Here is a 12563-nt window from a genome sequence, read left to right on the forward strand (position 1 = left end):
ATCGGGGCTGGTGTAGGTGATTGCTATTTTATTTCTTCCTTCCTAACCGAATCTGAATTCTTTGATGTTGAGAGCACGGATATCGAGGTCACCTCATCGACCGTGAACATATCTTTTACGATCGGTTATTCTCCGTAAATTGTCTTGATCCCTCCCGGTGTGGGGAATTTTAATGCCTGGTGCAGTGTCGATGGTATTGCCCTCATGTTATGAATGCACGGCCTTCCGAATATAGCGCTATATCTCATATCTCCTTCAATCACATAGAACTTTGTTTCCTGAATGGTCGCAACGGTGTTTAATGGCAGGGTTATCTACCTTTTAGTATTTTCGCACGCCATGTTGAATCCGTTTAAAGTTCGGACTGCGGGCACTATTTGTTCTTGTAAACGCAGCTGTTCCACGACCCTCGGTTTAATGATACTGGCCGAGCTACCTGGATCAATTAACACACGCTTAGCTCGAGATTTACTTATGAGTACAGATATTACGAATGCATCATTATATGGTTGCACAATGCCTTCGACGTCCTTGTCATTGAAAGATACAGTCCCCTCAAGTTGAGTCCGTTTTTCACTTGTAATGGACACCTTAGTGCGCTTCAGCGTTCGCCTCTGGGGACGTCGACTCCACCAATGATCATATTAATGACTTGCTGGAGTTCCTCTTGCTTGATCTTCTTGTTAGAGTCCCTATTCATGAAGTGATATTTGGCTCGATCACTCAAAAATTCTCGGAAGTGTCCGTTATTGAATAACCAAGCTACTTCTTCTCTTAGTTGTCCACAGTCTTCGGTTCGGTGGTCGTGAGTGCCATGATACTTACACATTAGGTTGGGGTCCCTTTGGACAGGATCGGACTGCAACGGTCGAGGCTATTTGGTATCTTTGATGTGTCTAACGGCGGATACAATGCTGGCAACATCGACACTAAAGTTGTATTCCGATAATCTTGGTGCCTCCTTGGCCTCGAGTAGCCTGTCGAAACTTTTCTTGCTCATGAGTCCCCGACTATTATGACCTCGATCGTTCCTTTTTTCATTCCTCGCAGGGGTGCATACGGACACATTAGCCCTTCGATCTCCGTTATAGGTTTGGTATCGATCTCTGTTCGATCTTGGTTCATGATCAACGACTCTTTTGGATATGTCACTTGTTCTGACGGGATATACGATCCGAAAGGGGTCTTGAGCTGATCATCTTCAACTCTAATTTGTGATTGGTACCTGTTATGGACGTCGGCCCAAGTTACGACCGGGTATTCTACCAAGTTTTGTTTCAACTGCTGTGAAGCCAATGAGCTTTGGGGGTTAAGTTCTTAGGTGAATGCCTGAACGGCCCAATCGTCTGCGATCGGAGGTAGATCCATCCATTCCATTTGAAACCTCGACACGAATTCCCTAAGCATCTCCTTATCCCTTTGCTTTACTTTGAAAAGGTCTGACTTTCGGGTCTCGACCTTGATGGCCCCGGCGTGCGCCTTTACAAAGGCATCTGCAAGCATAGCAAACGAATCAATAGAATTAGGGGGTAAGTTTTGATACCATATCATAGCTCATTTGACAAGTTTTCACCATACTTTTCAGCAGAACGGATTCGATTTCATCATCTTCTAAATCGTTCCCCTTGATGGCACACGTGTAGGATATCACATGTTCATTTGGATCAGTTGTTCTATTGTAATTCTAAATTTCGGGCATACAGAACTTCTTTGGGGTTGTTTCAGATCTGTGCTCGGAAGGAAAGGCTTTTGGACAAATTTCATGGAATGCCTTTCAATATCAAGGGTGCTCCTGGGATCTGATCAACCCTAGAGTTATACGTCTCCACTTTTTTGTCGTTAGCTTTGATTTTCTTTTCCCATCGATTCCACCCGCTTCGTCAGTTCCTAGAGCATCCTCATTATTTCGGGGTTGGCCCCGGCTTCAGCTTCACCCGGCCTTTCTGAGGTTCGTTCATTTCTTCAGGTAATCTCCCGGGATGGTTCGGGCTCAACTCTGTTGGGGGCGTGGCATTGGTTCTGTAACTGGGCTATTGCCACCTGTTAAGCTTGTAACATTTCGAAAATCATCCGCAAATTGATCTCATCGCCTTCATCATCGTGCGTACCCCTGGCTACTGACCTGGCTCCCCCACGAACATTGTTTTCTGGGTCGGTGGGCAAGTTAGCATCGATGGCCACATGGGAGTTGACATCGATTGGGTCTGTGACCGGGGCTCCGTTGGGGTAAGCAGGGGAAACCTCGTTGCTATGCACTATGTTGTTGTTCTTACCATGGTGGCCAGACTCAGCATCAACGTTCAAGTGAGCAGAGTGAGACTTTGACATTCTTAAATTTAACTTGAAATTAAAATCTCAAAGAACAAGAGTAAAGCAGAGTGCGTTATGGAAATGTATATCAAATTGCCATTATTATCCTTAGCCCCACGGTGGAGTTGATACCCAATTTTTCCCTATATATTTTTAATATGCAAAATATCTTCAAAATAGCATATATATGCATACATAAGCATATCCAAGTGTTTTATTATTTTTCCTGTATTTTAGAGGTTTTTTAATTGATTTATTTTCCCCTTTTTTATCCATAAAATCCCAATAATTATTTTTAAAATTATTATTTTTGATAATTCATCCATTGTATTTTTATATTTATTCCAAAATATGGCTAAGGTAATTCTTACATATTTTTACAATTTTATTTAGTATTTTTAAAGCTAAATTGCACTTAATTGCAATATTAGCCCTTTTAAGGTTTAATTAGGTTTTATATTCATAAAACCGGATGCTGTATTTTTAAATTGTTAATTATGTATTATAAACCATTTTCGCCTTAAATTAATTTTCAGAAATTATTTACTATTTTTTCATAAATGAAAAGGGAAACTGGCTATATAAATAACAGGCCTTTTGTATTTCAATTCTAGCCCAAATTGGACCCCAAATCCCCCAGCCCAATTTTAATTGTAATCCGACCCTAACCTAATTTTATAACCCGACCCACCTAACCTCTATAATCTCGTCCGTTGATCTCCCAGATCAATGGTCCCCGTTCCACCTGCCTAAAATTAACCCAAATGACCCCTTAACCTAACTCATTTCTACCAACCCGCCGCCCTCGAATCCCCTTCCTCTCCAATTCTCCCTACAACCTCACTCAAACCCTATCCGCCACCACCCAAATCAACCCTAATCCCCTTCGATCCCCACTCAGTCCATGGACTCCCATGGCTGTTTGAGATGTATACCGGTCTCCTATGTCTACTAGTTGCCTGTTATGTGATTTCATGGAAAGATCTCGAGAGATCTAGTCCAGTCTTTGCTCAACTTCTATCTATGGCCCTTTTTCGGCCATCCATGGCCGTTCAAGTCAGATCCATGGCTTTTCCGGCTAGATCGGTAACTTTTCGAAGTTTTTCTCACTCTTCTGGGTCCTCCGAAACCCTAACTTTTAAGATTTTTTAATTTTCTTTCAGATCTGTCTTAGATCTGTGTATGTTATGAACCTTTTGATGTTTTCCTCAAAGGTTTCTCCGATTCTTTTCCAAAGTGATTCTTCGTCTTCAAGATTAGGGTTTCTTAAACCTTTTTTAAGACTTTTCCTCTGATTTTTCAGTATTATCTTATGATTTTGCTACGTTTAAATCGTTTGTTTATGTCTTTCTTCTACCTGGTTCATCGTGTTGAAAACCCTAAGTATTTTGGTTTTATCCGAGGTTTGGAACTGTCTTTGTTTATTGTGTGTACTTGTTTCGATTGAGTTCTTCATGGTTAAATCCTTTTCTTTGTTTGTCTTGACTGAGTCTGAGTTCTCACCGTTTTGTTAAAACCCTAATTTCCTAAAACTTTTCTTACTTGTTACTGTGAGTTTTTTAAAGACTTCCTTTACTCATTTCCGTGTGTGTTGGTCTGATCTCCTTTACCTGTTGCTATGTGTTAGACTGGTTTCTTCATTTTGGTTCTATGTGTGAGCCATGACTGCTTGACCTTGTTGATTTCCATGCTTGAGTAGTCCTTAGCCTATTCATGTCACTTCTGTACGCTTATGTTCATCTAATTTGCTTTTTTTGTCAATAGGTTTGACCCTGCATGTCTGATACGCCTGTTCATTCTTTTCTATTTATATATTGAATGGCAGAATTATGATTCCTTCTTGATTGATATTGATTTCCTCTAGTTACGATTGATTGCAAAGGTTTTCTTATAAACCCCTAATTTTACTCATTTGATTAAGTTGATTGATTCCTATTCCTTTATTTGCTGTGATGTTTCACCCCTGCTGAATCCTTTCCCCAAATTAAGTATATTATGTACTTAGACTCAATTATATGCCCTATACTTTTACTGCCCCTTATATGGTAAAAATCAATCTCCCTCAAACTGATTTTCTTTCCTTAAATATCATGTTAGTATCCGTTTGAGCAGTAACTCCTTGATTTAAGGGAAGTACTTGTATTAACTGATTCTAATGATGATTATTTCTATATTTATGTTAAACCTTTACTTGTTACCTTATTTTATACTCGTTTTCAAAGCTATAAATACCCTATCCTCTCTTCTCTAAAGACACGAATAACTAAGTTCAAAGACACACACTTACACATTCAAACTCTCTTTCTTTCTCTACTACTTGTGCTACTGCCTTGTCAAGTCGGCTGAAAGCCAAGGCTAGACTGTGGAATTCTGATTGCTTTACTTTTCTTTTCCTTCACTTTGCTTCTTCAACTGGTATGTCCCTAGTTTAAATTCTGAAACTCAAACCTATGTGTTCCCCTTTTGTCAATCACTGTCTCTTTTTGCACTGACTTAATGGCTCATGCTGTTGCACCTTTTGTTTACTGCTCAACATGCTTAAATTTCTGCCCTCTTTTGTTCAAATGTAATTGGTATTTACTTGTTCCTGCTTATGTCCCTCAACTAGCATGTCTTCTAATGTACTTGATTCATGACTAATTATGTGTTTCTGTTTTGGGTCCTCTATGTCCCCAACCCCTACTCCCCTGTTTGTAACTGCTGAAGCATGTACTCCTCTCTGAACTTGTTATGTGGTTTTGTTGCTCCTATCCCTTGCTCCATTTCAAAACTCTTCTGTTGTTCTACAAACTTATTTCAAACATGCTGTTTTTAAAACTATTTCAAGCACTCCTACATGCACTCTTAGATCATTAGGTTCTGCCCCTCTTGTGTGAGCCTTGCTTTGGGACCCTTGAGCTCCCTGTGAACCTGGACACATAAGGGTTGGCCCTTCCACACTGCACCAACTCTTGGTTATGCAATCTGGGTGTGAGCACTGCCCGGGATCCCTTGAGGTCCTTAGGGAACTCTGACACACCTAGGTAGGAGAGAAAGCTATGGAACACTATTGGCATTCGAGGTGGTTTATTACATAACTCAGAGAGGAAGTCAGAATCAGGCTTCCTATAGTTGTAACTTTTTTTTTTCTGCTTATGTAATTCAATCACACGGCCTGTAATGATTGGTAAACAAGTATTGGGGTCGCTAGTGAAAAGGGATGGGAAAATATGCATGCTATAGTTGTTAAAGGGTAGAAAGCATGATATTAGGTTTATATTCCTAATTGTGCAATAGAAACCATGTTTAGGAGTCATTATGCATTAGAAATCATGCTCTTAGGACCTTTTGTTTCTTGCTTCAACACTTCATTCATTAGTCCATGTTTATGTCTATCACTTAGAAATCTTGCTCCTAGGACAATAACAACACTGGTATAAAAAGGCTGTTATTCCAGAAAACATGCAACTATTATGTACACTTAGAAACCATGCCTTAGGGATTCCGCCATTTGCATGTATTAGATATCATGTCCTAATATCCTGTTTGCATTTCGTTTAAAACGCCTAGTTGATTCATGAAAAGGTAGTAAAGTAATAATTTTCACATTGTGATGCTTCTGAATAAAATTGGTAACCATCTCTGCAACTAGAATAGCATGTTTTAGGTAAGGAATAATCTCCAAACTGTTCTTAATAACTTGGGATAACTATTGCATATCGCTTTACGCCTAAGCAAGCCTTAGGTAATTACTTTAATAAAACTAGAACTGCCTTTGTTCAATTATCAACTGTTAAAATCAGTAGGCAAAACCTGATTCGGACTTCTTTTCCGAGTCATGTGATAAATCTGGTTCTGATGTTATCACTCAAACACTCTGCTTTAAGATTTTAAATTCAGACCTTAACTGTGTATAACTCATGCTGTCTATGTGCACTATCTGCGGAGGTAAACCTGAGCCTTCTATTTGCTTTGTATGTTTCCCCTTCTAAAATGCAGTCTTATGTGTTTTTGTCTGTCGCTTTAGTATTTTTGCCTTTGAACCTGAGGGTCTGCCTAGAACCTCCATCTTATAGGAATAGGAGTCCTAAATTTCTCCGGGACTGATAGGAAGGGACGGGTAACAGCATGCAATAAGAGTCGAGACCAACCCTCGCTTTAATTACCTTCACGGGGCGGGAAAGGGTAGATATGGATATGATGACCGGTGCGATAATACCACGTGTATCCCCTCTTTGAGGAGTGTCATACCGGGTATTGCATTGATGTGATCCACATTACAAACAAACCTAGGACCCCTTTACATTCATAAGCATGCTTAGATTATAACTCTTTTCAAAACCTTGCTTTTATTAATCGTTTTTCAAACGCTTGTGTATTTTAACCTAAATCCCCTGCTATGTGAGCCTTACTTATCTACTTGCTAATAGCACAAATTCACAAAAAACTGTCTGGCGGGGAACCACACTAGTGGATCCTGAGGGGTGCCTAACACCTTCCCCTTAGGATAATTTCAAGCCCTTACCCTATCTCTGATTATTAAACGTAGTTGTAGATAAACCCTGTAGGTGCCCTAACGCACCTTAAAAATCGTTAGGTGGCGACTCTTCAAAAAATCCAATACCCAATTTCCAAAAGGAAATGAGTCATTACACCTCCATGAATGTCGAAAACCGGACTCCTCTCCGCGGAGGGAAAAAGGGGGCGCGACAGATGGGCGCCAAACTGTTTACCCTAAAAAACGGATAACAATTGAATTTATATGTGGTTTTAAGGATATGCAGATTAATTCAATACAAATAATTAATGGTGTTAGATTAAACAGATAAAGGACGTAATAAATTGCCAAACCAATAGTGAAAGTGATCCCGGACTCAGTAATGACTTAATGAAGTGCATGCCTCCTCAATCCCGGGCTCATAATAATGGAGAACTGATGAACAAAAGTTGGAATAGAGAAAAATAATGATATATTGCCTTGATATGTGTGTTACAGTGTGTCCTATGAATATAAGTTTTCCCCTTTATACAGTAGGGAGTTTTACCCTAAGTACAATTTTAAGAAAGATAAAAATCTTTCATCTTGCTATTCAGTAATCTACTACTGATACGGGCCGAGGTTTACACCGTGACATCCGGTTGGGCACGGATATCATGACCCTTTGTTAGTCGTGTGCGATCGTTTGGTAATGCCTCCCGAAGCTTTGTGGTTACCTGGGGGTGTGGCCCCGATGCTTCCGAGGGCAGGTATTTTGCTTGAACCTCGATGCGAGCTGCTCCTTGCCCTGACTCTGATTCTTACGGTCACATCTCTGCTCCGTTCTTCACCAAAATTCGAGGTGTCCGACGGGCTCGGTTTCACCCGTATACAATATGCACTTTCTTGTTTTTATAAATCTTTAAATTAATTTTTATAAGATAAAGACTTAAAATTCGCCGTTTAGCTATAAAAATTATCAATTTGCTAATACAAAAAATTATTTGTAAATACTGACTTTGGCACAGATACTTTAGTATGAGAAAAATATTTAAACACTTGTTTGAATATGAAATAAGAATTTTTATTTATAAATATCTAACTTTGTTTTTAAGGAAAATCATATCCAAACACAATTAGAACCAAATACTACATTAGTACTATTTTTACAAATTGAACTTTTAATAATTTTCTTTCAACCAGGTACAGCCTAATCGTCTATTGTCTTTGAAGTTTGAATTGGCCAAGTGTGCTACCGTGTCATCAACAGGAAGAGAATGAGCAGAGGTATCGACAACAACAAGAAGAAGAAGACGGAAGACGACGAGGTTGAAGAGCTGCTGCGCGCGGCGGAGGATGATGTGTTCCTCAAGCTCAGCCTCAATTCCCATATGGCTCGTGGTTCTTCCACCCAATTCATCGATCCAGATCTCGATCAACGTTTCCGTGCCCTCAAATCCAAGCAAACCCCCAAAACCAAAAACCCTAATCCCCAACAACCATGTTCAACCTCTACAGCTTCCGATGATAACTTGTTTCCCAGATTTGCAGCTCTCAAAAGCTCCCTTCCCGCTTATTCTTCTTCGGCTAACCAACAGGCTGCGGAGGACAATGAAGAGGATGACGATGAAGTTGAGAAGGTGATTAAGTGGGCCATTGATGCTGCTAGGCTTGACCCTTCACCTCCCTCTGACACTGATGAAGATGAAAATAGTGAGGATGATGTCAGCTAAGCGGAAATGATTTATGAACGTGTGGTATTTCTTGTTGAATTGTGGTTGGATGTTTAGATTTGATATTGGTAAGAACTTGTATCTATTGTCATTCTTATTGCTATGCTGATACTACTTGTTTATGCTTACTGTTAACCAAAGTTGCTTGTTTACATTATTAGGCTTAGTAATATATATTCCCCTAAAAGTTAAAATGTAATCCTAATTGTACTTTAATATTGATAGACGAAACCTAGAATATGAGATTGTCTTTTTAATACCCTGCCGTTGTTCAAAGATCATAAACTCCCAAATGGTCTGTGTCTCTGTTGATACATGGATGATTTTCTGGTCGCTGGAATTCTCAACTTAAAAGCAATAGTGTGCAGTGTACTCCTCTAACATTTGGATGATAGAACACGTTCCTTATGAACAGATGATATTTGTATAACTGGTGTTGTATCCAAAAGCTAGTTTTGTAGCCTGAGGATTTAGTTAGAAAATCTCATATGTACTATTAGTGATAAATAGTAGGAGTACCTTGTTTTTGTTTATTATATATACTGCTTTAGGCATCTGTATAAATGGAGACGCGCTTCCGGTATTTTGTGTGACAAGGTCACCGAATCTTAAGGGTAAATTCTACAGAGTGGTGGTCAGACCAACGATGTTGTATGGGGCTGAGTGTTGGCCAGTCAAGATGGCTCATGTTCAGAAGATGAAGGTAGCAGAGATGAGGATGTTGAGATGGATGTGCGGGTACACCAGGTTAGATAGGATCAAAAATGAGGTTATTCGCGATAAGGTGGGTGTGACCCTATTGACGACAAGATGCGGGAAACACGACTTAGGTGGTTTGGTAATGTGAGGAGGAGGAGCACAGACGCCCCGGTGAGGAGGCATGAGATGTTGACATTGGAGGGTCTACAGAGAGGTAGGCCAAAGAAAAGGTGATTAGGCAAGATATGACGCAGCTTCAACTGACCGAGGACATGATCCTTGATAGGAAGGTATGAATGTCGAGGATTAGTGTAGTAGAGTAGGTAGTCTAGAGTGTTCATATCAGTAGTATTGGTACGCAGTCTCGCTTTCTGTTGGTAGTAGGTTTTTATGACTAACCGTTGTTTTTTTCCATTGTTGATCACCTTACTGTCTTGTTTTTATTCTGCTTTTATATGGCTTTTTGGTGTTGTCCCTTCTTGTCTATATTTTCATTAATGTGGCACTTATGTTTTCCTGAGCCGATGGTCTATTGGAAACAACCTCTCTATCCTTATAAGGTCTGCGTACACACTCCCTTCCCCCGACCCCATGGTGTGAGATAATAGTGGGTATATTATCCTTGTTCTAGCTGCTTTAGGCATCTGTATCTTATGTTACTGATTCTTCATTAACTTTCACATCTACTGTTTGTATCAAATTTTATACTAATATGTCTAGCCTAGGCATCATCAATACACTGATTTTTATGTTTTCAACCTCAATTGTGTAAGTAGATATTTTCTCTGGTTGAACAGGGGACTGGTCCGGTGCAAATAAGGTAAGGGTATTAAACGGGTGGGCCGGGCCGGTTCGAGTTGGAAAACAATGAAACCGGGCGGTTTCGGTTCCGGACCGGTTACGGGTTAGTCTTTACCGGGCTTAACGGGTCCGGGTTCATCCGGATAAAAATAAACCGTAAGGGTTACGGGTCCAAGGGGCCGGGCCGGGTTAGTGTTTTTTTTAATTTTTTTGTTTGTATTTTGTATAACTATTGTAATTTATTAATATAAAGTAAAAATATAAAGAATACAATGAAGATGGAAAAAATTGCACTTATAAATTGCAAGTGCTACATTTATTTCAAAATTCAAACTTACAAATTGAAAGTTTTACATTTAACAAGTAAATTAACGAAAAAAGAGTAAATTCAAAGGTTTTGCATTGCCTTAGACTCTTTACCTTAAAAAAACAAATTGGTATCTAGCCGTTAAACTTGACTTGTCTTGGCCGGGTCGGGCCGGGCCAGGCCGATTAACCGGTTCTACATGGATTTTGGTTGACCGAATTTGACCGGTCCGGTTAACCGGATGAATTAAATTGAACGGGCCAACCCCCTAACTCCAGTAACTCAGCCCACCCGGCCCCTAAGTACCGGGCCGGGTCGGGCCCGGGTCAACCCAGCCCGTTTGACACCTCTAAAATAAGGTGACCATTTCAACCTTGTTTCAGTTCACAATATTTCTTATGGTGTACAAATAAAACCGACAAACCGCACCAACCCGCTAATCCGAGTCAAATCGAGAAAAAAAAATCTGACTATGGTTTGGTTTGATTTGGGTTGGTGTTGGAAGAAAAAATCCGACCATAATTGGTTTGGTTTGGTTTTAACTAAAAAAATCAAACCGAAACCAAACCAACCCGGCATTATATGTATATAAGTTTTAAATATGTTTAATACATAAAAATATTTATTGTAGTGTAGTTTATAAATATTTCTTAAACTTTTTTCATAGTTTTATCTTTTAACGTATTATTTCAAGCTTTGACTTATAATTTTTGGATGCTCCAATTAGTTTTCTAGTACTTATTAGTCGTACTTATTTTAGCAACTTAGTAATTTTAAATTATATTTGTTTTCATTATGGTTTATTAATATATATATTTATTTTATGCGATTTTATTATCTTTCTTGTTGAATATTTTAGTACAATGTCATGACCCATCTCATATTTATGTTATTTTATTGAAAAACACCTTATATAGTTCTGTCTTACCTAGGGTTAAAGAAATATTTGGAACACAAATTCTATAATTTGTGCTATGAAGACTTTATTGAAAAAAAAAACCGAAAAACCCCGAAAACCCGAGAAAGCCCGAGACTAAAGAATCCGACTTTTATTGATTTGGTTTGATCCTTAAATTTAATAACCCGACATAACTGGTTTGGTTTGATAATTGAAAAATTCGAACCAACTCAACCTATGTACACCCCTAATTGCTATATAACAAAGAGAGATGCATGGCTGGCTGCTTATGGTATTTGTTTATTGATCCCTTATAATCTTAGTGTGCACCGACAATAGTGGGGCCATAACATGGAAAAGTGCTATAATTTTCATGGATTTTGGTTATAATTCGCCGATGATGTAACAATTCTTTTATGTTATTAATGAATTTTAACATGTGATAGATAGTATGTTAGTTATACGTTTCACCTAATTATCAATTAGTAATTATTTGAAATTTACTTGTAATTGCCTAATAAAGGGTGATTTTTAAAGATAGCCAAATTTATAACTGGTCGTTCAAAAATAGCTCAATTTCAAAAGTAATCGAAATTTAGCCACTTTTTATGTAAAGATAAATCTGAGCGTAAACACTGTTCAAAACCCGGAAAATACTCCAGTATATTATGCTGGAGTTCCAGCATAAGTATACTTGAACTCCAACATATTATACTGGAGTTCCAGGATAGTATGCTGGAACTCCAGCATAATATGATGGAGTTCCAGCATAAATACACTAGAACTCCAGCATAATATGCTGGAGTTCCAGCAAGTATAATGGTCCAGTATAATATACTGGAGTTTGGAGCACCAGTGCTCCAGTCTCCAGTATATTATACTGGAGCCAGCAAAGTATACCGGTCCAGCATAATATGCTGGAGTTCATACACAAGTGCACCGAACTCCAGTATATTATGCTGGACCGGTCTTTATTGCAGCAAAACGGTGGCTATTTTTTATTGACTTGGTAAACGCTGGCTATTTTTGATTGACCAGTCCGAAAACTGGCTATACCGTGAAATTTTGGCATCGATTGACCACCACAAAAGGCCTCAAAGTTTTGCCATGCAATCCATAAATCAACACAATCGGTTAGAAGTAGAGACAAGATATAGTCGAAGAGAGAAAAAATATTTTCATTAATTAGTCAAATACAACTTGTGCATCCTTATATATCTCACTATGCATTAACAACCTTCTAACTAACTACTAACAGACTAACTCCCTCTAGTTTCTACTTATTGCAAAGTGACCCCTCACTAACTCTTTTGTGTTATTCTGTTAACTATCACAACACATATTGCTAGTTTATCTGAA

The 12563-nt window shown here is 38.9% G+C and overlaps 1 protein-coding gene across 1 annotated transcript; it reads left to right on the forward strand.

Moving 5' to 3' along the window:
* Positions 1-7909: 7909 nt before the first annotated feature.
* On the forward strand, positions 7910-8651 carry LOC109220045. The gene has a single exon (XM_019384502.1). It carries the CDS (start codon positions 8044-8046, stop codon positions 8497-8499), a length of 456 nt encoding a protein of 151 aa, XP_019240047.1. The 5' UTR covers positions 7910-8043; the 3' UTR covers positions 8500-8651.
* Positions 8652-12563: the final 3912 nt, after the last annotated feature.

Source organism: Nicotiana attenuata, unplaced genomic scaffold (genome assembly GCF_001879085.1).
Source record: "Nicotiana attenuata strain UT unplaced genomic scaffold, NIATTr2, whole genome shotgun sequence".
Classification (NCBI taxonomy): domain Eukaryota; kingdom Viridiplantae; phylum Streptophyta; class Magnoliopsida; order Solanales; family Solanaceae; genus Nicotiana; species Nicotiana attenuata.